The sequence below is a fragment of the Scyliorhinus canicula genome, chromosome 11 (genome assembly GCF_902713615.1).
Source record: "Scyliorhinus canicula chromosome 11, sScyCan1.1, whole genome shotgun sequence".
Taxonomy (NCBI): domain Eukaryota; kingdom Metazoa; phylum Chordata; class Chondrichthyes; order Carcharhiniformes; family Scyliorhinidae; genus Scyliorhinus; species Scyliorhinus canicula.
This window is the reverse complement of record NC_052156.1, coordinates 121,996,842-122,023,990: the sequence shown is the minus strand read 5'-3', so window position 1 is coordinate 122,023,990 and position 27,149 is coordinate 121,996,842. Positions and strand designations below refer to the sequence as shown.

The following is a 27,149-nucleotide window of genomic DNA, read 5'->3' as shown; positions in this document are numbered from 1 at the left end:
ACTAGGGGCTTTTCACAGTAACTTCATTGAAGCCTACTTGTGACAATCAGCTATAATAATTATTATTATTATTAAACAGACGGCTAGACACTGGGATTTCCGAATAAGGTGAACAAATTGGAGTTTTTTCTATGCTAAAGATATTACATACATATAAGCAAGATGTTGAGGTCATTGTCTAAAATAAGATAAATAAATTAATAGATAAACAGACCCAAAAGATATCAGAGATCCACAGGGCTTTTGACAAGCTCTTGCCATAAGTCCAGTGGACAACTGGCGGAATCCACCAGAAAGTGGCAGATATGAATTGAGTGAGGCCCTAATGCTTCCTACAATTTTCCAATGTGCCTTGATAGGAGATGAATCTCTTACTGCACGTTAAAAAACAAATGCTGTCGAAGTGAAGCCAGGGAAAGGCACAGGGATATCAAATTCCGGGAGGCGCTGCTTTTCTAGGTCATTTCAGACTTGGTACAATACCAGAATTCAGTAATATAAAAGACAATGAGCATGTGGGAAGGTGAGGCCACCAATGTAGTGCAAGATGAGGAGGATAAGGTTCAGGCAAAGGAAGCAGCCTGGGTCCTAAAGAAAGGAATGTATTAAAGGGGGCAATATCCCGCCAGAGAGGAAATGGAGGCTGACCTGAGCAGGAAATTGGGAACACGTCACACTGACAGGAATGAAAAGATCAGACATTTAACCTAAATCCACTTCAAGACAATGTTCAGAAGCCTTTGAGTACCCCTCGCCCTGCGAACCACAAGCCCTAGTCCCCCCCAATTATAAATACTATAAAACTACATCATGTTACCAAACGTAAAACTCTAATTTAAAAAGAAATACACAATAGAACACAAAAGTATTTTGAGACGGAGTATTACCATTTTCTGAACTGAGACATGGAGGGGGCGCAGTCACTTCATAAGTACACCGTGAAGCCTTCCAAGAATGAGCAAACGCAATTGCCATTTGTTCCACAATGTTTTCCGATGATAGGAAATCGTCATCTATTTTGTCATTGAAGTTGCCACATAGCCCTAGAAAAGAGAACAATGCACTTTAGAATGTACCAATCTCCACCACTGCACCATCTCAAGTGTAGTCATTGATCTTTAGGGCTGCATGGGCAACAAACAGACAGCAACATTCACGAGAGGTCAGTGCGGTTAAGGGAAGTCGGAGAGATGCGACAGAGCAGAAAAGAAGAATGAAACAAAGTAAAATCTCATATTCCAAATTTTGACGGTCGACAGGGGGTAACTGTGAACTTTGGCAGCAGGTCCTTCTTTTTATATAAATTTAGAGTTCCCCATTAATTTTTTTCCCAATTAAGGGGCAATCCACCTACCCGTCACATCTTTGGGTTGTGGGGGTGAGACCCACAAACATGGGGAGAATATGCAAACTCTACAGACAGTGTATGCCCGCACTAGCCACCACACCCTCCCTGAAGAGCATGTATTTTGTTTTGGCAATGCTTACAATAGTCTATTGTCTGGCATTTGCAACCTTCCGGAGCATGTTCCCTAGTACTCTTGGGGCCATCATTGCATTCCCTTGACTGCCAGGTTGAGCTCTGATATTGTAATGGACTGGCTGACATCTTTTTAACAGTGTCCTAAATTGAGGAATGGTCCACGAGGTCCCTCCCTCTAACCAGAGGACATTGCTGGCTGATGCCCCTCGTAGGTCCTGAGCCCCTTTGTCTGCATTTTGCAGTAATGAAGCTATTTCAATGACTTGTAAAAATACAGGTTGAGTTCTACCAATAATTTTTTTGGGATTGTCAAGTTGTCTATTATACCAATTTGTCTCGCAATATTTCATTTAGGGATGGTCCAAATTCACAATGTTCTGCCAATTTTCACAATCTAGCCAAACATTCGGTGACAGGCACCCCCAGGATTCTCCCTGCTCTGTTAAAGCCAAAAAGTCGAGTGCAGGACTGAATGAGCCAGTAAAACCCCAGTGCAGGAGTACATACTCTAATGAACTGGAGTATCCAGTAAGTCTAATATCAGTGGCTTTGCCTGCAATGTTCTGGCAGGATTCCAATTTTTGTACAGAAGAGAAGGGACTTTCTGAAGGCCAGTATTGAGAACGATGGGAGATGGCGGTTACTCACCGATTATAACTGCCTACATGTGACCACCAGTCATTATGTCAGACCAGCATATGTTCTCTCTTGAAAAACAGAATTTAGACTAGAGGAGAAGGTAGAGGGACAGATGTTTTAGATTGTATTGCTTCATCAGTTGTTGGCAATCCATGACAATTTAGATAACTACTCTTCTGCACAGAAGGTAAACCTTATAAGGATGCCTTTTTAAATGTCAGTATTGCTGAACTTGTCAAATGTTCTTGACTCATCGTACTTCACCGAAAAGTTTTCACTCTTTTCAATACACAGAAAGAACATTCACCGAAAGCATCTGTGACAGGTACTGTTAATATTATTTTCAGAATGATTTCCACATTTGCAAAAAGGTTGCCTGCAAACCATCACATAGAAGTCTGTGCAAATCAGGTGGTGATCTCGAAGTGCAGAGCTCATCATTATCGATGAAATTAATTAATTGTTTCACTTCATCTTCAAAAAGATCCATGTCTACATCCTCCCGGTAGTGCCTCTGTTTCCACTGAGAAATAGTCAAAACAGCATCTGCACGAACGAATCACCTGGTGTCACAAATTCTCTTGACTATCAAATGTTTTCCATGTGCCTGCTCCTAGTGTGATTGCAGAATATTCCACCAATGCGTGGAAACCAAAAAAGAAGGCATACAAGTTTTGAACAAAGTCAAACAAATGCAAGGCTGCCTCACGTTATTCAGTTGCTGCATTGCAGATTAAATTCGAGAAGTTTTGGGAACATGGGATGAATACTGCACAGGGGCTTACATTGTTTAGTCTTGTTTCTGAACCTGAATATTTTCCTGCCGTATTTGCACCATTATCGAAGCTCTGTCCACGACAATTTTTGAAGTCCAAACCTAAAATGTGGGATTGTAGCTTGACAAAGCAGAGAAATCGCTCAACAGCCTCACCATCTCTGGTCACATATCTTAAAATCAATGTTAATTGGTCCACATGACTCAGATCTTGTGTTGAATCAACTATTGTGGAATAGTAGTTGGCATCTTTGACTTCATTAGTGAATTGGTTTCTGAGTCACTCTGCCATTATAATGATGAAGTAATCATAGGTTTGGTGCGTGGAAAAGTTGGTCTCTGAGGCGCAATATTGCTAACTTTTCAAATACTCTTTGAGAAGCTCGTCAAATTCATTGAGATATTCAAGGCACGCTAAAAAATTACCTCTTCGACTTGACACTGATGACTCATCATGTCCTCTTAACGGAAGCTCCAAGGAAGACAGCAGTTTGAGTGTGGCAGGAACATGTCTCAGCACTTTCCTCCAGTAAGAATATCCCTTCTCAAACTGAGCCGATAACACAGAATCAATTATTCCAGATAATTTACAGCTTTGAACAAACGCACGCATAGCCTTAATATAAGTTTTGGAAGTTTCATGATCTCTTCCAACATTTTTCCAGTCAGAGTACCCATCAATAAGTGATTGTTTCCTTTCACTAGTGCCAAATGTAACAGTAGGCTGCCTTCAAGGTTTCTGAAAAAAATCAAACTATTTCTCCTTTCCTTCATGCCATTTATCTTCACCCTCAGAAAATGAGACTCATGAAGATTTATAAACGGCTTTCGGCCTTGAATCTCAAAATCTTTACTTAAATTTTCCATATTACCTATGCTCTGATCTATTTATTATGAAATATTCAATCATATCCAATGGAACAGATTTTGGCCAGAAGGCAATGTCTTCAGGTCGGATGCTTCCCTCACTTCAGCTGCAGAAGAATGAGCTTGAGCAGTATCTACCATTTCCATTTCAGAATCCGCTTGTTGTTCAGGTTTTTCAGGCAGAGTGTTGTGTCCGGAAATCAGCAGGTGGACATCATCAGACAAATCACCAAAACGTTTGGTGGATTTTGTTGTTGAGGATGTTGTGCAGTTTTGCCACTGCTCAATACTTCAAACCGTCTCAAAGTAAAGTGCCAAACTGTCTTTTTGCCTAGTTTCATCCTCTTCCCTCGCTTTTGACTTTTTGTGTTTTTGACTGCCAGATTGATCGTGTCCCTTAATATTGATTGATCTATCTTGATTTCAACAAATATTAATTTCAGAAAGAGCAGGGGAGGCGGTGGCATAATGGTATTGTCACTGGACTAGTAATCCAGAGACCCAGAGTACTCTGGGGTCCCTGTTTCAAATCCCGCCACTGCAAATGGTGAAAGTTGAATTCAATAAAAATCTGCAATTAAAACTCTGATGATGACCATGACACCATTGCCGATTGTTGTAAAAGCCCATCTGGTTCACTAATGTCCGTAGGGGAGGAAATCTGTCGTCCTTACTTGGTCTGGCCTACACGTGACTCCTGACCCACAGCGATGTGGGTGACTCTTAAGTGCCTCTCAAGGACAATTAGGGAGGGGCAATAAATGCTGGCAGAGCCAGTGACGCCTACGTCCCATGAACAAATTTTTAAAATAAATTTGCCCTCCTCAGCCCTGGCACCCTACAGCCCTACAACTACTCCCCTCGACAACCAAAGCTTGAAGGTGCACTAGTTACGGCGGCACAGTGATTAGCACTGCTGCTTCACCGTGCCAGGGAACCAGGTTCAATTCCAGCCTTGGGTAATTTTCACTTTCGGCCCATGTATGCGTGGGCTTTCTCCAGGTGCTCCGGTTTCCTCCCACAGTACAGTGATGTGCAGTTTAGGTGGAGTGGCCATTCTAAATTGCCCCTTAGTGGGTTACAGGGATAGTGTAGGGTGCTCTTCTAGAAGGTCTGTGCAGACTCAATTGGCCGACTGGCCTCCTTCTACACTGTAGGATTCTATGATTCCCTGATTCTAGTGATGGTTCACTGGCTGCTTGTTTTTTGTTGCTGGTTATCTGGTCTGGCCTCTGCTCTCGCCCTCGACAATCCAGATGCCGGCCATCTCTCAATTCAGCCCTGGCCTTTTGTTCTGTTTGAGTTTCCCTGCGCCATTGCTCCCCAAAAACCATGACCCCAGCGCTTGGCTGACTTTTCACCTCCTGACTGCTCACCTCCCGGCTCTCGCCCAGGTGGCTGGGCCTTAAGCTTCAACGACCGCATGTGCCCTGGCTGGCTGCCTGGCTCCTGCTATTGGCTATCTGGCATGCCCTCGGCTTAGGCCTCTCATTCTCAGCCTTGGCCTCTGGCTCTGGTTGAGTTGCCTTGCTGGCTGTTGCTCCCCAAAAACCATGACAGTGGTGCTTGCCTGCCCTTCGCTTCTCCCCACAACTCACCTCTTGGCTCTCGCTAGAGTGGACAGCCTCGAGCCTTAATGACCACGTGTGTGCGCCGGGCTGCTGGCTTTATCTGACCTGGCCTCTATTGGTTGGTTGGTTGGCTGGCCAACTAGCTGCCCGCCCACCCACCCGCCCACCCACCACCACCTCAACACTGACCTGCAGTTCGAGAGTCATCCCACTGAAAGCTTTGCAAGCTCTCACCCCGATGTTAGGCCGACGACCTCACCTTTCCCTCAGGCTGCCCGCTGGGCTGGATGTCAGGGATCTGGCTGCTACTTCACTCAAAGAAAGTTCAGAAACTTCATATCAATTTGGAAGATTCATCTGTACTGCTCTAAATCTCCGCCACTGCTCCATGTCTGGCGAACAGTTTTCCTGCTCTAAAGAGGAGTCCACCAATCAGAGCCTGATGTTGTTCTGTATTGTCTGCTGATAGAAAATGAGCCTATCAGCAAATTCAGAGCTTCCAGGCTCTGATTGGTGCTCGCACACCACAATCACCTCTCAGTATGCACCAACCACCTCCCTGCCCACATTGGAGTGCTGTGAGTTTTACTGTAAGCCCACAAGCTGAAGTGAGAACACTTTCTGTTTTTCATCTCCCTCAATTTTATTAACCCAAAAGAAGTCATGCATGCTTTCTGTGTATTGGCCCAGTCTTCTCTGCTTACATCATAGTGTTTACCGAGCAGAGGGCATTTTTTTTTTCTTACCAGAGAAACAGCTTGTTCTCAACAATGAAGGTTGCTCGGAGAAAAAAGCATGTTTACTTTCCATCGCCAATGTAGTACATAGAACATAGAACATAGAACAGTACAGCACAGAACAGGCCCTTCGGCCCTCGATGTTGTGCCGAGCCATGATCACCCTACTCAAACCCATGTATCCACCCTATACCCCTAACCCAATAACCCCCCCTTAACCTTACTTTTTAGGACACTACGGGGAATTTAGCATGGCCAATCCACCTAACCCGCACATCTTTGGACTGTGGGAGGAAACCGGAGCACCCGGAGGAAACCCACGCACACACAGGGAGGACGTGCAGACTCCACACAGACAATGACCCAGCCGGGAATCGAACCTGGGACCCTGGAGCTGTGAAGCATTTATGCTAACCACCATGCTACCGTGCGTAGTAATAGCCTTTTATTTATAGAACAGGAAAGGGCCACAGCCGAGGCTCACAGCGCACAAGTCCAAGTCTGGGGACCTATAGAATACCAGCCCGGGTTGAAGCAGTGGGTTTTAAGCTCCTGCTGCTCATTTTCCATTGGGCGATTACAATCAAATGTTGGTATTGAAAACAGCATGGTTGGTTCTTCATGCCATCTGCACACTGAGGATCTTGCCTTTGTGGCTGAATGAAGTGGAACCTTGCAGGCAACAGTTTACTGCCACGTTCCTAGATATTATTGCAGGTTTCTGGTCATTTTCACTGATCGGAATACATTTATAAGGACCTCCATTCCTTGGTCACTGAAACTGGCTTTTCCATCCCTTTATGCTTGATGACAGATTGGTTTCTGTTTGCTCTTGCTCTTGAATTTGAGGAGCACAATCGCATTGGCCCCAAGGGATTTTAAACCCAACACATCAAAGGAAATATGAAGATAAGCTAGCAGGTACCTTTGCTTTAAAATACTCTGTCTGGAGTTATAGACACCATGGGCTCTAATATATTGCAACTTCTCTTGAGACATGTGTGGTAGAAAGAATTCTAAATGTCTGTAAGTCTTCCTCCCACTTCCTCACCATGCCAACTCCACAACTTCCATCTCCTCACTACATAAGGTTCCAAAGATCTTCCATGCTAATTTATAAGTACTCAATTAACAATGATATTTTGTAGCTAACCTTTGCAGCTGCATTGGAACACAAAAGATAAACTTTGCATGGCAGCATAAATAGGTGATAACGAATCAATCTATCTCTCCCAATTTCATTGATTTCAATGTTGTAAAACCAACTACTGACTCATTATCACCCATTTTACATTCTCGCACAAAGTCAAAATCTACCCGTCATCCAAAGCTAGTTATCACTTTTTACTGTTATTGCTATATTGTTCATTCATTTATCTTTCATTAAATGTTATACCCTGAGGGGACTATGCCTCAAAAGCATCTCAAAGGTTTTGGTCTGAAAGACAGCATCATATGGGCGCCACATGGCGCAGTAGTTAGCACTGGGACTACAGTGCTGAGGACCCGGGTTCGAATCCTGGCCCTGGGTCACAGTCCGTGTGGTGTTTGCACATTCTCCCCATGTCTGTGTGGGTTTCATCCCCACAACCCAAAGGTTAGGTGGATTGGCCACACTAAATTGCCCCTTAATTGGGGAAAAAAATAATTGGGTACTCTAAATTTATTTTTTTAAAAGACAGCATCATTGTGGTCTAGTTATTCACTTAATTCCTCCAAGTTAAGTGACCCTATTGTCATGAAAGATCATAAGAAACAGGAGCGATATTCGATCATTTGGCCCATTGAGCCTGCTCCGCGATTCAGTAAGATCAAGGCTGTTCTGACTGTGGTGTAAACTCTCCTACCTGTTCCCCTTAACCCAGGACTCTTTTTGTTGATCCAAAAAAGTCAGCCTTGAATTTATTCAATGACCCAGCCTCCATTTCTCTCTGGAAAAAGGAATTCCAAAAACTAACAATCCTCAGCAAGAAGAAATTCCCATCTCTGTCTTCAATTGGCGACTCCTTATTTTTAAACTGTGCCCTCCACTACTAAATTAAGTAGGAAGGAACTTAAACAAGGAGTCAGGAAGGCTAAAAGTGGCCACGAAAAGTCATTGGCAAATAGGGTTAAGGAAAATCCCAAGGCTTTTTATACGTACATAAAAAGCAAGGGGGTAGCCAGGGAAAGGTTTGGCCCTCTGAAGGACAGGCAAGGGAATCTATGTGTGGAGCGAGAGGAAATGGACGAGGTACTAGATGAATACTTTGCATCAGTATTCACCAAAGAGAAGGAATTGGTGGATGTTGAGTCTGGAGAAGGGTGTGTAGATAGCTTGGGTCGCATTGAGATCCAAAAAGACGAGGTGTTGGGCTAATCGCTGGCTTTGAAAGCAGACCAAGGCAAGCCAGCAGCACGGTTCGATTCCCGTAACAGCCTCCCCGAACAGGCGCCGGAATGTGGCGACTAGGGGCTTTTCACAGTAACTTCATTTTGAAGCCTACTCGTGACAATAAGCGATTTTCATTTCATTTCATTTTCATATTAAGGTAGGTAAGTCCCCAGGGCCTGATTGGATACACTCCAGAATACTGAAGGAGGCAAGAGACGAAATTGCTGAGGCCTTGACATAAATCTCTGGATCCTCACTGTCTTCAGGTGATGTCGCGGAGGACTGGAGAATAGCCAATGTTATTCCTTTGTTTAAAAAGGGTGGCAAGGATAATCCAGGGAACTACTGGGGGGTGAGCCTTACGTCAGTGATAGGGAAATTACTGGAGAGAATTCTTCGAGACAGGATCTATTCCCATTTGGAAGCAAATGGAAGTATTAGTGAGAGGCAGCACGGTTTTGTGAAGGGGAGGTCGTGTCTCACTAACTTGACAGAGTTTTTCGAAGAGGTTACAAAGATGATTGATGCAGGTAGGGCAGTGGATGTTGTCGATATGGACTTCAGTAAGGCCTTTGACAAGGTCCCTCATGGCAGACTGGTACAAAAGGTGAAGTCACACGTGATCAGGGGTGAGCTGGCAACATGGATATAAAACTGGCTAGGTCATAGAAGGCAGAGAGTAGCAATGGAAGGGTGCTTTTCTGATTGGAGGGCTGTGACTAGTGGTGTTCCGCAGGGATCAGTGCTGGGATCTTTGCTGTTCATAGTGCATATAAATGATTTGGAGGAAAATGTAGCTGGTCTGATTAGTAAGTTTGCAGACGACACAAAGGTTGGTGGAATTGCGGATAGCGATGAGGACTGTCAGAGGATACAGCAGGATGTAGATCGTTTGGAGACTTGGGCGGAGACATGGCAGATGGAGTTTAATACGGACAAATGTGAGGTAATGCATTTTGGAAGGTCTAATGCAGGTAGGGAATACACAGTGAATGGTAGAACCCTCAAGAGTATTGACAGTCAGAGAGATCTAGGTGTACAGGTCGACAGGTCACTGAAAGGGGCAACACAGTTGGAGAAGGTAGTCAAGAAGGCATATGGCATGCTTGCCTTCATTGGCTGGGGCATTGAGTATAAGAATTGGCAAGTCATGTTGCAGCTGTATAGAACCTTAGTTAGGCCACAATTGGAGTATAGTCTTCAATTCTGGTCGCCACACTACCAGAAGGGTGTGGAGGCTTTAGAAAGGGTGCAGAAGAGATTTACCAGGATGTTGCCTGGTATGGAGGGCATTAGCTATGAGGAGCGGTTGAATAAACTCGGTTTGTTCTCACTGGAACGACGGAGGTTGAGGGGCGACCTGATAGAGGTCTACAAAATTATGAGGGGCATAGACAGAGTGGATAGTCAGAGGCTTTTTCCCAGGGTAGAAGGGTCAATTACTAGGGGACACAGGTTTAAGGTGAGAGGGGCAAGGTTTAGAGGAGATGTACGAGGAAAGTTTTTTACACAGAGGGTAGTGGGTGCCCGGAACTCGCTGCAGGAGGAAGTGGTAGAAGCTGGGTCGATAGTGACGTTTAAGGGGAATCTTGACAAATACATGAATAGGATGGGAATTGAGGGATACGGACCCAGGAAGTGTCGAAGATTTTAGTTTAGACGGGCAACATGGTCGGCACAGGCTTGGAGGGCCGAAGGGCCTGTTCCTGAGCTGTACTTTTCTTTGTTCTTTGTTCTTTATTCTTTGTTCTAAATTCTGATGATGTGGAGATGCCGGCGTTGGACTGGGGTGAGCACAGTAAGAAGTCTTAGAACACCAGGTTAAAGTCCAACAGGTTTGTTTCAAACACTTTTTTTTTCTTTTTCAGAGCTCTGCTCCTTCCTCAGGTGAATGGAGAGGTATGTTCCAGAAACATTTGTGTTTGAAACAAACCTGTTGGACTTTAACCTAGTGTTGTAAGACTTCTTGCTGTTCTAAATTCCCACAAGAGGATACATCTTCTCAGCGTGTTCACAGAGCAAGTGAAGTTGATATATTCAGTGAATTACATGTGAATTGTACCTTTCACGGTGCCTTTCAGATTGTCAGACAGTGAAATATAAAGCTGGGCAATCTCATTGATGTACAGCTGCATGTTGAGCCCTTTGTCCGTTGATATTTGAATGTAACTCGAGGACTGATGAAAGATTTTTGTGCCACCTGCAAAAGTAAAACAAAGTTAAACACATGTTGAGGAAATTATTCTCTCATCTTAAAGAGTATAAACCAAGTTCTCTTACTTTGCTTCAATGGCATTTGAATTAAATTTCCATTAACACTGACAACGCCATTCTTTTTGATGCAATATTCGGTCTACAAAGGAAAAATAAACATGGTCTGGCATAATTTAATAAAGAAAACATGAAGAAAGCAAGTTTGGAAATAAGCAATCGTAAAATACTTGCCTCAGCATGAGTGTACACAACACTCTCCAAACAGATCTGTAGATGTCCTTCCATACACGGATGCATCTCCACCTTGACTAACCACTCATTTGTCTAAATAGCAATTTAAAAAGCCAGTCTCAGACATTGATTCAGCGGGCATTATTATGTGCATGTTTTAAGCAACTAGGACTGCAGCAGCCAATGCAGAAAAAAGATCACTTACGAATGCAGCAATGTATGAACAATCTCCCATTAATTGATAGCTTTTGCTATCAAATGTTGTAATATAGCTTCCTTCTTCGAATCTGCACACATGAGGGCAGTTAAGAGAAGTGCAATGCCATTCCCCGCCAATGCAGGTGCTAAAAGTACAGGAGAATACATTTATAACAAATCTTTGCTGAAATGTTTGAAAATTAATTTGATCAACAGTATATGGCTTGAAGTGGCCACCATTACCATATTTGGCAGTAGTCAGTTCTTTTTTGTCCATTTACGTAAATAGTTCCAGCATGGGTGCAAGGACATTCCATTTGCAAGATACAGCTGTCTGTTTTTCTTATGTTATCAAGAACTGTCCCTGAAGGATAAAATAATTATCTCAGTAAAAAATTGCACAGCGATTTAAAGATGTAGAACCCATTTTAACTTGCCAGAATAAAAACAGAAATCAATGGAAATTCTCGACTAGCTTGATGTAGCTTTAAAACATGATTAGATTTTCTTACAAAAAGCTGAGTGATTTATTGCGATTGTCAGGGTGTTTGTGAATTTAAATTTATTGGTTGATCATTGTTATGTCGTCTGTCAACAGCTGATGCGAAGCCAAGTTATAACCAAGTATGAATTTTGAGATATTTCTGATGAACCCTGAACCTTTGCTGATTAAAGGTAATTTTTGATTTTCAAGATGGTGTGTTCGGCTGCAGGATTATGCTACACTAGAACTCATCAACCTTCCTTTTCCTTTAAATCACTAATTATATACGTCCAACATAGGATGAATTGTTGCTTGGAACTATATTTGATTTGAAAGCCTTTGCATTGAATATGGTCGATCAACAGATTGAGAGACAAGCAAACCTCTTTCTGTTGTAAAAACAGAAAATGCTGGAAATATCCAGCAGGCCTGGAAGCGTATGTTGAGAGAGAAACAGAGTTAATGAGCGTGATCTTCCGGCCTTGTTACGCTCGCGCTCAAGCCTAAACGAAGCTGGTGAATAGCGTGAGAGGCCAAAAACGGGAACCGCATGAGGCGGCAAATAGTTTGCAATTCAACCGGTCCGCTCCCGTAGGTGAAATCGGGATCTCGCCGAAATGTGGCGAGAAACCAATTATCACCACTTAAGCCCCAGTTCCATACAATTAATGGGAGCCACACCTTATCTAAAGGCCTCCTGTGATTTAGCGGCCTCCCCAGCAAGAGGTCACACTGGCGCCGAGTAGTACTCTTTTTAAAAATGTGCATCTGACAGACGGGCTTCTGCAAGGAGCTGAGTAGCCATCTTTGCCACAGGCAAAGAATCTGGGGCGCTGGGCTTGCTGCCCCTGTGCTCAGTGGGGTTGGGGGCCCTCTGCTGGGGGTGGGGGTACCCTCCGCAGGGGTCAGCCACCATGGGACGGTGAGGGGAGGGGTTGGGGCGCAGCCGGGGGAAAACGCTCGCAGCACCACCATGCCAACCCATGGATCATATGTACCCATTCTTGGGGCAACCCTTATCACTGCCCATTTGTCCCCGGACCACCCATAGCCCCAACTGACTGCCAAGGCCTCTGGCTGCGCGACTGAAAGCTATAGCCTCTGGAGAATTGGCAATCGTGTTTAAGTGAGCACTTCACATATCCCAAGTGGATTCCCGTGGGTGGGCAGGCCACATAGCATATGGGAGCCATTACTAAGCATTCCAATCACACCTTGATGCCTGGACACTGCCAGAACACTGCGGGAGGCAACACCCCACACGCAGCAGCCAGCATCCGAACACCCAGGGGATGAAGCACAGCTCCAGGCAACATTACCACGGCCAGAGGGTGGGTCAGTGCCATGAGGAGGGGACCAGCACCCGGTCCGGTTGACATTGTGAGCGGGTGTCCAGGGTACAGGCTCTGGGGCCCGGTGAGGGGCGCCGCTGCAGCCTGGAATACGTTGGCAGGGCGTTCCGGGTAGGGTGGTGGGGGTATCAGTGGGGAAATGGAGAATCTCGAGGTGGGAGCCATACTGTTGTCAATCTAACACCCTCACCCAATGCCTTACAGATATTGAACGCTATGACAGAGGTGTTGGACACAGAGGTTGCCCTAGTGGCGCTGGTGCTACACGATGCGGCCAGATGCCGGAGAAGGCGGCAGCAGCAGCGTCTGCAGATGCTAGAAGCAGCGGCCCATGTGCCGGACCCTGCCCCACACACTGAGGACCCGGCCATCAGGCCAGGGAGGAACCCAGAGGGGGAGTCCCATGACGGCCCAGGATGTACAGGCATCGTTGGTCGTTTGAACAGATGACGGACAGCACGTGCCAGAAGAGGCTCCATCTCAACAAGGAACACCTGTGCCATATCCTCAAGGATTTGGCACCACATGGAGGAGGAGGACACCGGCACCTGGTGGCTGTCAAGGTCACTGCAGCCCAGAACATTTGTGCCACGTGATCATTCCAGGGCTGAAGTGGGGACTTGTATGGTATCGCACAGGCCACAGACCACTGGTGCATCCGGCAGGTCACCAATGCCCTGTGGAAGACTACATCATCTTTGGCATGGACCAGGCCCAACATGGACCCTGGGCAGCAGGTTTCTCCACCATAGCCGCAATGCCCTAGGTCCAGGGAGTCAGAGATGTCAGGTATGTCGCCTGCACTCACCGGTCCACCTGGGGGTGTCCTATGTTAACCGAAAGGAGTTCCACTCCCTCAACATACATCGTGTCTGCGGTCACCAGGTGAAGATAATGCACGTGTGTGCAAGCTTACCGGGGAGTGTGCACGATAGCTACACTGAGGACATTGTTAATGATGCCAGTACATAGGCCGGTGACCGAAGCAGAGACCCAGTACAACCAGGCCCATGCACCCACCTGGGCTGTGATTCAGTGGTACATCGGACTCCTCAAGATGCGGTTCCGATGCCTTGACCATTCCGGAGGTCCCCTCCAATACATCGCCCGGAGGGTCACCCTCTGTGTTGTAGTCTGCTGTGTCCTCCATAACTTGGCAGCAGTGGGGCGGCGAGCTGGAGGTTGGTGACGAGGAACATGTCAGTCACCTCCGAGGAGGAGGGGGATGAGGACGAGGAGGACGAGGATGATAAGGAGGCGCTGGACCAGCAGGCGCATGAGGATGTGCGGGGAGGAACCTAAGGCCGAGCCAGAGGCTGCAGGACACGCTGTAGCAGTGAGGGTCCGGCAAGCCGGGAGGGCCAGGGAGGCCCTCATACTCGCCAGATTCACTTAGCTCGTGTCCTGGTCCACCATCGCACCCTTACCCACGCACCACCCATTTCCCACCCTCCCAGGGTATGTTACATCAATTCAGGGTGCTGGGACTGTGTCAGCACTGTCAGCGGGTCACTATCAAGAGCAGGGGGTGGTGATGATGATAACCCGCAGAGAGCTAGACGCTGGTGCTCCCCAATCAATGCCATAGTCTGACCCCCTGCCTGTCTGCTGTGTGCTCGCTCACACCCATCACCTGCACGCGGTGATGAATTGCGGAAGTGGAAGAGGCATCCTATTGGTCACAAGGGTGTTTTATTGTTCAATACAGGACCCCACTCTCCCGATGGTGCAGGTCCCCCCCCCCCCCCCCCCCACACCCCTCCTCACCACCTACCTACCCTTACCCCCTCCCCCAGTGCCCTCAGTGTGCTTTGCTGCAAGGGAGAGAAAGGCTACAAAGATTGAGATATATATGTGCTTATAAACTATATTTGCAACATATTTTAAAAATAAATTTAGAATAGCCAATTATCTTTTCTTTTCCAATTAAGGGGCAATTTAGCATGGCCAATCCACCTAACCAGCACATCTTTGGGTTGTGGGGGTGAAACCCATGCAGGCATGGGGAGAATATGCAAACTCCACACAGACAGTGACCCAGGGCTGGGATTCGAACCAGATATTTGCAGCATTTAATTATATAGATGTTTATTCACGCATGTATATAATATAAAGGATGATTTTTTAACTTAACTGGGACTGCCGTTTACTAGAAGGAAAACTCATGGAACAAACAATATTAGGAAAAGTAAGCCATCTTCTGGCCTGATTGTGTACTTGCACAGGTGACAAGTTTATGAATGTGGACACGGGAAATTATAAGGGTAAAAAGGTACAATAAAAAGTGGGGATAAAACATTGGAAAAGTCATTGGTGCCTGGTGAGCAGGTTTCAATGGGCCTAGGAGGTGAGAAAAGGGGGGGGGGGGAATCAATACTGGGTGGGGTTTCTTCGAGAGCGAGTGTAAGGGGGATTCTGGGAGAGGGGATGCAGTTTGATGTTAACAATGGATAGGGATGGGTCAAGTTCAGTGGGTAGGGCCCGTAATTATGATTACGGTGGTGGATAAGCAGAGGGGGGGGGGGGGGGGGGGGGGGGGGTAGAGACCCCCTGTTAGGATAGTTACGTGGAACTTGAGAGGGTTGGGAATCCCAGGGAAGAGGTTGAGGGGACTTGCGCATTTGAAAAGCTTGAAGGCCGACGTAGCAATGCTACAGGAGACTCACTTGAGGGCGAAGGATCAGGTGAGGCTTAGAAAGAGCTGGGTTAGTCAGGTATTCCACTCGGGCTTCGATAGTAGGGCACAGGGCTTGTAATCGTATGGAATAAAAGAATGAATGAGGTTGCAAATGGAGAAAGTTGTGGCAGATCAGGGAGGTAGATATGTAATAGTGACAGGGGCATTGGAGGGGAGTTTGTAACGTTGGTAAGCATGTATGGTCCCAACAGGGATGATGCAGAGTTTGTAAAGATAGTGTGTGGGGTCATCCCGACTTGGATTCACATGAATTGATAGTGGGTGGAGACTGGAACTTGGTGCAGGAGCCAAAATTGGATAGGTCACAACCGCGATCGCTTACCCAGTCAGGGGGAGCGAAAGCGTTGGCTGGGCTAAGGGTAGAAATAGGAGTAGTGGACCCTTGGAGGTTCTTGCAACTGGTGGAGCGGGAGTATTCTTTCTTCTCTTCGGTTCATAAGGCCTATTTGCGGATAGATTTATTGGTGCTGGGGAAGTCGCTGTTGGCTGGGATCAAGAGGTCGAAATATTCGGCAATTGCAATATTGGACCATGCACCACACTGGGTGGATATGGTGTTGGAGAAGGGAATAGTGCAGAGGCGGGGGTGGAGAATGGATGTGGGCCTGTTGGGGAACCAAGTGTTTTGTACTAAGATTGGAAAAGTGATTGAGGAATATGTGCGGTTGAATTGTATGGGTGAGGTCTCGCAGGCGGTGGTATGGGATGCTTTGAAGGCCGTAGTGAGAGGGGAGGTGATATCATTTAAGGCAAAGGTGGATAAGGAGGAGAGGGTGAAGAGGCAAAGGTTAATAGATGAGATGCTGGAAGTGGACAGGAGGTATGCAGAGGATGTGGATCCAACACTGTTGGAAAAGAGGAAGAAGCTGAGGCAAGTTTTGATCGGCTATCCACAAGGAGGCGAGCTAGGGGGGCAGTCTACGAGTATGGAGAGAAGGCAGCGCGCATGCTGACAGGCCAACTTCGGAGGGAGGCAGCGGCAAGGGAAATTGTCCAGGTACAGGATAGGGCAGGGAAGTTGGTGGTGACTCCGGACGAGATTAATAGGGTTTTTGAGGAGTTCTACGAGAGATTGTATAGGTCAGAACCACCGGGGGAGAATCGGGGAATGCAGGAATTCCTGGATGGTTTGGAATATCCGAGGTTGGGGGGAAGGATAGGACCACATTGGAGGGGATGATAGGGTAGCAGGAGATAAAGGATGCGATTGGGAAGATGCAGTCAGGGAAGGTAGCAGGGCTGGATGGGTTTCCGGTGGAGTACTACAAAAATTTAGGGATAAGTTGGCACCGCTGATGGTAGGGATGTTTGAGGAGGCGATAGGGGAGGGGGTGTTGCCGCAGACTTTGAGGCAGGCTTCAATTTCCTTATTGTTCAAGAAGGATAAGGATCCAACAGAGTTTGGGTCGTATAGGCCCATATCACTCTTGAATGTAGATGCAAAAGTACTGGCAAAGGTGTTAGTGGGTAGGTTGAAGGAATGCCTCCCGAAGGTGACAGGGGAAGATCAGACCGGGTTTGTAAGAGGCAGGCAGCTTTTCTCAAATATTAGGAGGGTTCCGAATGGAGTTATGGTACTCGCGAAGGGGAAGGAGACAGAGGTAGTCATGGTGTTGGACTCCGAGAAGGCGTTTGACTGGATAGAGTGGAAGGGCGAAATTCTCCTCTCCCGCGAAAAATCGGGAAGGCCGTCGTGAACTCGGCCGAGTTTCATGACGGCCTCGGGACTGTTATTCTTTAATCAGGCCTGCAATATATGTTTCCCAAGATGAGTCAATCACATGAATTTGAACTATTCTTTTATCTCTAACATGTTACTGTGAACCATTCTACCATTCTTTTTAATTGTACTTTCCTTGAGTGTGTGGTGTGTGTGACTGTGTGAATGAGGATGCAGCACTAGTATTTGGGTTAAATGCCTGACTGAATAATTATAGTTATTTAAACTAACAAAAAGCTTGCTGCTGGTTTGTCAAATTGTTCACAGGCCCAAGCATTAAGAAACATGCACGTCTTACTTTTCAAAAGCAGACTGATTACACATAATAGGAAAGAGAACATGGGTTTCAGTAGTTCTCTTTCACCCTGTAAAAAAGGAACAGATGAAAGTTTCCACAGCAGAGAAGGTGAAGTAGATAATATTTGGGAGGTGAAACGAGGCATTCTTTATGGTGTTGATGATATGATGTCAGAAGCTGCATTCAGTATCAAAAAGGACAGGAACCTCCAAAATGTCTGAGGTAACCTGAAATATTGATTGAGGAAGAATACTGAATTCATTGCAAAACTACAGAGATTGGGGCAGGAGGAGCAATGGTGAAATTGATCTTGGAGAAAATTATGCTCATTGGAGATTATATGTTAAACAAACAGTTTGACAGTGGAAAGATCATGGGCACAATGTTATGGCCATGCTGCACACGAAAAGCAGCTCGCCAAGATGCAGCATGGCCAATAGAAGCCAGGAGACCCCGCTGTCAGGATCTACCAGCTCAAAATACCTCATGAGATCTAACGTGATCTCACGAGACGTTTAGATGTCAATCCCGCCCATTGTGGGTGGGATTAATTTAGCAAATCTGCATATTAGAAGGAGACAGCTAGTCCCACCTTAAAGTACAGATTCCCGAGTTACCTGAGGTGTGAGATCAATCTCTATTACCATAGAAACCTCAGGTGAGTGCTGTTTGACACTGGTCTCCAGAAACAAAGACCAGATGAAACAACACTTGTGGGGGTCTCCCAGGGGATTGGCAGTCCCTAGGTGCATACCCTCTGAGCAGGGTAGTAACCTGGCACTGCCAGCCTAACATCCTGTCAGTGTCACCTAGGTGCCAGTCTGGTACTGATGAGATGTCCTGGTGGTACTGCTAGCTGGCATAGGCACTGCAGGGTGCCAGGTTGGCACTGCCATGATCCCAAGCAGACATTTTTTTGTGTGCTGTTGATCAGGTGGGGGGTACCTTGTTGGGGTGGTGCGGGGGGGGGGGGGGGGGGGGGGGGGGAGAGGATGGGGACCGTACATTGAGGCTTGAGGTGAGGGTCAGGAGTCGCATTGGGAGCCTCAGAGATGGGGCCACCACAGGAGTTTTGACAAGCAAAGCTCCTCAGTGCACAAAATGGGACTATGGGCGGAATTCTCTGACCCCCGCCGGGTCGGAGAATCATCGGGCGGCGGCGTGAATCCCTCCCCTGCCAGCTGCCGAATTCTCCGGCGCCGGGGATTTCACAGGGGACAGGAATCGCGCCGCACCTGTCAGCGGCCGCTGGCAGCGAATCCTCAGGCAATTCTACGGCCCGCGATGGGCCGAGTGGCCACTCGTTTTCAGCCGGTCCCGCCAGCGTGGATTAGGGTAGGTACTTACTGGCGGGACCTGGCTGCGCAGGCGGCCTCTGGGGTCCTTGGGGGGGGGGCACCGGCCAGCGGAGGCCCTTCGGCGCCAGTTGGCTTGGCGCCAAGCCCCTTCCCCGCTGTCCGGGGCGGCGCGAACCACCCTGGTGCCGGCCTAGTCCCTGGGGCAACCCGACGCCTGAGTGGTTCACGCCACTCCTCGGCGCCGGAGCTGCCTGCCCCGCCGATTCCTGCAGAATCCCGCCCTATGTGTGGCCTTGGCAACGCGTTCACGGCTGAGGCCCCTTAGCTAATTCAAGTGGCGTTATATGTTCCTCGACGCTGCGAACGCTGTGAAATATGTGGCTAAACGCGCTCGCTATGGGACTTTGTTCCCTTTTAGTAAAAGTGCTCCCCATGTGACCTGCTGGGGAGGTAAATTTGGAGGCCATCAGCAAATGTGAGCAAGCTATGCCTGTGGATGATGTCACTGAGGGACAGACTGTCCATCATTTGTGGCTTTGGTTAGGTCCATTGACAGAAAAATCTGACTGCAAAGCATATGGGAAGAATAAGGAGAGAGTTGGAATGGAGCAAAATGTTCAAGGACTTTGAAGGGAAATGGAACTTGAAGATGGGGTGATAATGTGCAAGGACAGAGGGGTCAAGAGTGGATTGTTTTCATACCAGGAAGTGATGAAAGCCATTCCACAAGGGAGGTAAGCAGTTAGTGAAGAGGAAAACTGCTCACTGGGTCAGCTAGCATGGGATCAGAAGCAAAGTTAGTTGGTCAAACTTATCATGTTGAAAGCTCTATACTACTGCAAATTGTTGTTTTAATTTAGTGGGAATAGCATCAAAGGAGCAGGAGGTGGGATTCACTGCGCACGGCAATGGAAACTTTCATCATGATGGGAAATCATGACTGAATGAAATCTATCTACAACTTAACCATCTAACCACAGACATATTGGGCTGGATTCTCCGATTGTGAGGCTATGTCCTCACGCCGGTGCGGGAACGATGGCATTTTACACCCTAAAATTCGGCACAAAGTGGCCACCGCTCCTTCATTTGGCTGGGGGTTAGCAGCCGAGCAGTGTAGAGCATCAGGCTCTAGCTGCCGATACATCCCGGAGAATTGCCAGGTCCGTGACTGAACATGCGCACAGCGGCGGCCTTCAGCGACCGCACCGTGCAACATGGTGCCGGCGGCGCGCGTCCCGGCCTGCAAAACAATTTGTTCGACTCGCGAGCCCTGCACCATCCCCCAACAGTGCCCCCAGCCCCTGACAAAGTGCCCCCTACCCACAGATTGGCTCTCCCCCACTGTGGCGGCGCTGGACTGAGTCCACAGCCGCCACACCAAGTTCCCGATGGTTGAGACCATGAGGGACCCACGCCATTGGGAACTCGGCCGGTTGGGGTGGGGGGGGAGATTTGGCGGTGGGTCCCAGGCAACGTCCTGAGACCATTGATATGTTTTGGAGGGGCGGAGCATCACGAAAGCGGCGCTGCCCTCTACTTGGTTAGAAACGGGTATTCTCCGGCCGTTCGCCGAACGCAATTTCAGCGATGCAGACCGGAGAATCCTGCCCACTGAATTTTTTTAATTAATTTAACTAGATGTGGGTGTTGCTGGCTGGGTCTGGACTGCCTTTGGGGAATCACGAAGTGTGTTACTCACCACAAGACTCCTAACCTCTGGCCTGCTCTTATAGCCACATTATTTATAAGCAAGTCCAGTTCAGTGTCTGGTTAAAGGTAACCCCCAGGATGTTGATAGTGGGGGATTCAGCGATGATACTGCCACTGAATGACAAGGGACGATGGTTAGATTCGTTCTTGTTGGAGATGTTCATGCCTGACCCTTGCACTGCACTGATGTTAAAATTCTATTTAAAAATATATATATATTTTAAAAGATACAAGAAAAGACACTGATCCAAAGATAGCTGCCATGAGTCACCTGATGGCTGATACTGTAAGTTGTTCACTTTTCTGGGAAAAGTCTCTATAAATTGCACTTCAGCCCTGTTGCATGGAGTTTCAAACCTTGTTTGGAGTTAGGAGGGTGTCAAGGTCCACTTTAACAGGGACTCTCTTGAAAAGAAACCATTAATAGTGCAAAATGCTGGACTTTGATTGGCTGTAGTTGGAGCAAGACAATTGAAACTGCTAACCAGTCAACACTCAGCAAACATTCAGAACCTGCTGTGGAAGGTGAAATAACTTCATCTCCTATTAATTTCTGTCTCGAAATATGTCAAAGATTTCACAGATATAACAATCAAATAATTGGATTGCTTGGTCTGCAACAATGACTTCAAGACATGTTAATTGAGTTATTTTCTGGGAGATACACACAGGAGTTTTAAAAACGGGTTCTGCCAAGCAGAATCAGGAAGGAGGAGGAAGAAAAGAAACTAAAGCATCTAAAAGCACGGCTGGAAGAGAACAGTAAATATTTATCTCTCTCTCTCTGAAGTTAAAAGAGTGCCTATTACAAAGTGCAGATCTGAATCAAGTCAGCGCCAGAATCCTACAGGAAACTAATTAACTTCAAAAAGCTGCTGGAAGAGTTTGAAAGGTGTAGGTTTACATCTAATGTCAGGAGGAGATGGGTCTGCAGGATGAATGTTTCAGCATCCATCAGACGTAAAATAATCTCTACTCAGCAGTCAGAGATTGAAGATTAATGTCCCAGAGAAGCTGGAACAAAGGCAAACACACCAACTTGGAGTTAAAGAGTATTGAACAGAAACATACAGGGATGTAACAGATTTTGAATAAAATACAGCAAAAAGCAAGAGCTTGCTCAATCAACTATCACTGACAACAGATAAGGGTCCCAATGTGCAATGGTCAGTTTACTGGACTAGTAAACCCAAGTACGTGAGTTAAAATCCTAACACAGCAGTTCGAGAATTTAAATTCAGTTTTTAAAAATTCTGGAAATAAAAAGATTGGATCAAGACAAATGACCATAGCGCGTCATAAAATCTGAGCTGGTTCATCTAGACAAGCCTATAGTTGACTCTTGTTCCAAATCGACTTCTCAAGCCACTCAGTTCTATTAAACCACTTCAAAGGAGTGATTCAAGAAGTGCTGCCTTTGTAGGGCAATCGGGGAGGGGTGATAAATGCCAGCCTTGCCCACATCTCCAAGATGAATTTAGAATAAAAACAACTGTCACTTATATCGACCTAACTTATCCCTGTTGATCTGTGAGTTTAACATCTTGAATTTAACGTGCCAATTCCTCATTCAGATATATTTAGTGAAGCTGCAAGTAGAATTGCCAGATGGATCACAAGGAAGACACAGGCCTGATCTGATTAGGCATCGCTGCCATTATAAATCCTGTAATCCATGGTTTAAAGTAGCACTACACTGAATAATGCTCCAGAAATGCCAACAAGCATTAATGATGGATAGTAATCATATATTTACCTGTGTTCATTGAGATTATATAAAATATAATTATGGTAGTGCGGCTCCTTTAAGGGGCGAGCCCTCGCGGTCCATATGACTGGCTTAGGGGCTATGACGTGGCAGCGCTAGAAACCAGGCCAATGGGGAAAACGCACGGGGCCCTGGGAAGGGGTCCCAGGGCAAAGTGGACCCTGGAGCCAGAGAGTGAAGACCAGTTTAGTGACTCTGTGCCTGTGTACAGTTTACCCTTACTTGTTACCAAGAAACCTTTGTTCATTTACAGTGAAAGCCTCTCTCGTATTGCCTCGAGCCATCACAGTAATCTCAAGCAAACTGAATTGTGACAAACAATGTAATCAGATTACCCTGTGGACAATCGCACGTATTCACACACTGTTGGCAATGGTGTTGAGGATTTGGATCGGTACAGGTTGAAATACAGGCAGGGCCACATTCCTTGTATATCTGATTCCCTGGACAGGCCTTTTGTGCTGAAAATGAGAAATTGTTAATTTTATCATTTGACCTAGATGATGTTCTTAAGCAGCTAAAATTTACAACATTTGTTTTTCTTAGTTTAAGTGGCATGAGATTGAAAAGAAAAGAAGTTACATTCACTTCTAAAAGAGTATGGTTAAAGTTCACAAACTGGCTGCTCGCTGTAGATAGAACTTACCACAATCTTTGGATTGCCGCCATTGCTGCCACTCTTCACTAACTGCAGCTCCACACTGACGTGCAACTTCTTCAAAATGGGCACAAACAGAATTAACTTCGTTGCCTATGAAAGTGCAAGCATCCTTCTGACACATCTCCAAATAATTCTTCTGAATGGTAGGGTCAGTACAGTTCAGGAAAACATCTGAGATTTCTGAACAGTTCTGAACAGAAAAAAAAGAATCACAAAAATAATTATATGAACACAAATCTCCATCAGAGTCTTGCATTAAATAAATAATTGAAAAAACAGCAGGAAGTTAGCCAATGCCCTGTGCAGCAAGGCTACATAGTTTTAAATAGTTGATCTCTAGGAGGTAGAGATCCCAAATATTTAGCTCTGTCAATTGGTGCCCAAGATTGGATTAGCACGGTAGCACAAGTGGATAGCACTGTGGCTTCACAGCGCCAGGGTCCCAGGTTCGATTTCCTGCTGGGTCACTGTGTGGAGTCTGCATATTCTCCCCGTGTTTGTGTGGGTTTCCTCCAGGTGCTCCGATTTCCTCCCACAATCCAAAGATGTGCAGGTGAGGTGGATTGGCCATAATAAATTGCCCTTAGCGACCATTTTCATTTTGAAAAGAAGGTTAGGAGGAGTTATTGGGTTACGGGGATAGGGTGGAAGTGAGTGCTTAAGTGGGTTGGGCAGACTCGATGGGCTGAATGGCCTCCTTCTGCACTGTTTCTTCGCATTGCTACTACTGTGCGTTAGTGGTGGAGGGAATGAATGCTTAAGTTGGTGGATGGGGTGCCATTCAGGCAAGCTATTTTGTCTTGAACAATGTTGACCATCTTGAGTGTTCTTGGAGTTACACTCATCCAAACAAATGGGGAGTAGAATAATTATAATCTTTACTAGTGTCACAAGTAGGCTTACATTAACACTGCAATAAAGTTACTGTGAAAATCTCCTAGTCACCACACTCCAGCACCTTTTCGGGTACACCGAGGGAGAATTCAGAATGTCCAATTCACCTAACAAGCACATCTTTTAGGACTTATCGGAGGAAACCGGAGCACCCGGAGGAAACCAACACAGACAGAGGAAATACGGGCAGACTCCGCACAGTGACCCAAGCCAGGAATCGAACCTGGGTCCCTGGTGTTGTGAAGCAACAGTGCTAATCCATCACATTCCATCACAGTCCTAACTTGTGCCTTGTAGATGATGGACAAAATTTCGAGAGACAGGAGGTGAGTTACTCGCCACAGGATTCTAAGCTTTGGACCTGCTTTTGTAGCCACAGTATTTATATGACTGTCCATTTCACTTTCTGGACTGTGGTAACCCCAGTGTGTTGACAGTGAATTAACTATTTAATCAATTCTATAAAACCTTCTTTATAATATTGTCTTACGTTTTCTCCTGAGGCTATAACTTACACTGGCCAATGCGCACTTTGTTTGCTCAGAGACTGTAGTCACACAGAGTTCCCGTGAATCACTCAGCTGTGATGAATATATTACACCTAGAACAAGCATAGTGCAGTGAGAAAGTAACCATAACTTTTCTCATTAATTTGATTCAACGTATTAATGTTTATCAAACAAGTGAAATATGCAACATTAGTGCATGACAGATTTAACTCATCATCTTCATATGATAAAAAATTATAATTTTACTTACGCTCAGCTTTAAATAGCTCTTCTGGAACATTACTGTTGTGGTTAATATCCCTACAGAGGCCACATAAACCCCCTAGGTATTGAGCATCAAGAGTTACCTGACAACAAAAGCAATAAAGTATTAGATGTAACTCATAGAACGTGTTCACAGTTTTGTGAAATCTTATGGAGATAATATATCCTCAAAGCATAAAAGAAAACATGTATCAAAAATAAACCTTACATGTTTGCAAGTATTTTGCCATTACCACCACCGCACCCCCCAGACCCCCCACACCCCCCAACCCCCATCCCGTCAACTGCCGCAACAGTGAGTATCAGTGAGAACCTTTTCACAAATGGCACACAATGCACTGCCGGTTCCAACAATCCAGGCATGTAAGTGCCGGAATAATCTTAAACCTTGCCTCCTTTCATATAGCATTATATAATCTTGAACAAAAACAGAAGAATCCACATTATGTAGCAGGGACAACTCTGCTGTACACATTCAAATTAACTTAGCAGCCTAAGACAATTAGCCTGATTTTCAGCTGGCAAATAGATGTATCGGCAGTTTCAATTCACATCACAATGTTCATTGGATTCTGAAATGTGTTGGTTTCAGGGTTTAATACTAGAGTTAATGTGATCCTGAGGACTTGTTTGTTTAACTCTGTTGTGACTGTGCCCTTTCTTTGAGCATTCTATTGGAAATTATTCCACCATTTACAATATAAATTGCTCTAATTGCACAATCTGGCCATTGTGGTATTAAGGGTGACACGGTGGCACAGTGGTTAGCATTGCTGCCTCACAGTGCCAGGGACCCGGGTTCAATTCCAACCTGGGGTGACTGTTTATGTGGAGTTTGCATGTTCTGCCCGTGCCTGTGCGGGTTTCCTCCAGGTACACCGATTTCCTACCACAGTCCAAAGGTCTGCATGTTAGGTAGATTGGCCACTCTAAATTGTCCCTTAATATCCAAAGGTTAGGTGGGGTTTCGGGAATGGGGTGAGGGGGTGGGGGGAGTTGGCCTGGGTGGGTGCTCTTTCGGAGGGTTGGTGTAGACTCAATGGGCTGAATGGCCTCCTTTGCAGTATAGGGATTCTATGATTCTAACTGAATTGGATTAAAGAGATACTATAATGCTCTGAACACCAGAAACCCTCTTGAACAAGTACATGCCCAGGAAATTGAGAACATAAAAATGATCTAAGGCAACATGATGGCCCAATAGTTAGCTCTGCTTCATCACAGCACCGAATACCTGGGTTCAATCCTTAATTGCCCCTTAATTCGAAAAAAAAAGAACTGGGTACTCTAAATTTATTTTTAAAAGGAGAAACAGAAAAATGATATTTTGAAAATAAATTTTAAAACCATTCATCACCTTGTATTATTATTATTTCTTATTTCGCCAACTGCATACAATATGTGCACTTATGGTGCCAAATAATTTGCAGTACAACAAACTACAAAAGGAAACAAAATTATCATGGCATTAATGAATTGCTTCTGTAATGAAATATAACTCTTCACATAAAATGTGTGGCCTCTTATTTGTATTTCTGCCTCCAGAATCAAGTTTCTCATTGTAGCTTTGGTGCAGGACAGGTGAAAAATAAATACTGTGAAAATCTGCCAAAAGACACATGGACCACATCAGTACGATCCAGCTGATGTTTTTTTGGAATGGCCAAACCTGACTCATATGTTGGACAATGTCCAAATGTAATTCTCCCACAGTTCTAAATCATTCCAATATGAGGAAAATATTTGGCAAAGCCATCAATCCATTTACAAGCAATGCTTTAATGGGTTTTCTCTCTATGGCACAGATATTTCTTCACTCAAAGTGTGTTGTCTGTTTTGGGAGCAATGAATCAACAGTGGTGGATAGCCAGAAACCCGTTGCTGCATTTTCAACAGCCAAAGCAAGGTCAGAATTAGGAAAGATGTGGAGATGCCGGCGTTGGACTGGGGTGAGCACAGTAAGAAGTCTTGTAACACCAGGCTAAAGTCCAACAGGTTTGTTTCGAATCATTAACTTTCGGAGCGCAGCACCTTCCCCATTCACCTGAGGAAGGAGCTGCACTCCGAAAGCTAGTGATTCGAACCAAACCTGTTGGACTTTAATCTGGTGTTATAAGAATTTGGAAAGGGGACAGTAAGATCATAATTGTCCTGGTGACCTCATGCCTGCTTCTCTATCATTGATGAACCTAATTAGTTTATTTTCACTTCTCAAAAGGAAACAAATGACACTATTTATCACAAATGCCAACTGTCTGTGCAAGTAAGCCCAATGTTCAGAGTGAAAACCCCCCCAGTTGTAGACTTGTCAGTCGTGGGAAACAGCTTCAACACATCGGCTGGAGAATCATTTTTTAAAATCTTTTATTGTCACAAGGAGGCTTACATTAACACTGCAGTG

General features: G+C 45.8%; 2 protein-coding genes across 2 annotated transcripts in view; both read right to left on the bottom strand.

Annotated features, from left to right (window-relative positions):
• LOC119973788 (mucin-19-like) overlaps nt 1–3,510 on the bottom strand; it is a 129,383-nt gene extending 125,873 nt beyond the window's left edge. Inside the window, exons 1-4 of the mRNA XM_038812212.1 lie at nt 3,324–3,510; nt 2,908–2,999; nt 2,507–2,645; nt 888–1,043 (exon numbers count right to left, since the gene is read on the bottom strand). Of these exons, the coding sequence (XP_038668140.1) occupies nt 888–1,043; nt 2,507–2,645; nt 2,908–2,999; nt 3,324–3,510 (574 nt within the window). The remainder of the gene's footprint in view (nt 1–887; nt 1,044–2,506; nt 2,646–2,907; nt 3,000–3,323) is intronic.
• A 545-nt stretch (nt 3,511–4,055) lies between these two features.
• Nucleotides 4,056–27,149, bottom strand: part of LOC119973787 (mucin-6-like) — a 42,608-nt gene continuing 19,514 nt past the window's right edge. The window contains exons 6-15 of the mRNA XM_038812211.1: nt 24,735–24,831; nt 24,491–24,576; nt 23,067–23,271; nt 22,756–22,881; nt 11,333–11,453; nt 11,097–11,235; nt 10,892–10,984; nt 10,727–10,799; nt 10,509–10,646; nt 4,056–4,180 (exon numbers count right to left, since the gene is read on the bottom strand). Of these exons, the coding sequence (XP_038668139.1) occupies nt 4,056–4,180; nt 10,509–10,646; nt 10,727–10,799; nt 10,892–10,984; nt 11,097–11,235; nt 11,333–11,453; nt 22,756–22,881; nt 23,067–23,271; nt 24,491–24,576; nt 24,735–24,831 (1,203 nt within the window). The remainder of the gene's footprint in view (nt 4,181–10,508; nt 10,647–10,726; nt 10,800–10,891; nt 10,985–11,096; nt 11,236–11,332; nt 11,454–22,755; nt 22,882–23,066; nt 23,272–24,490; nt 24,577–24,734; nt 24,832–27,149) is intronic.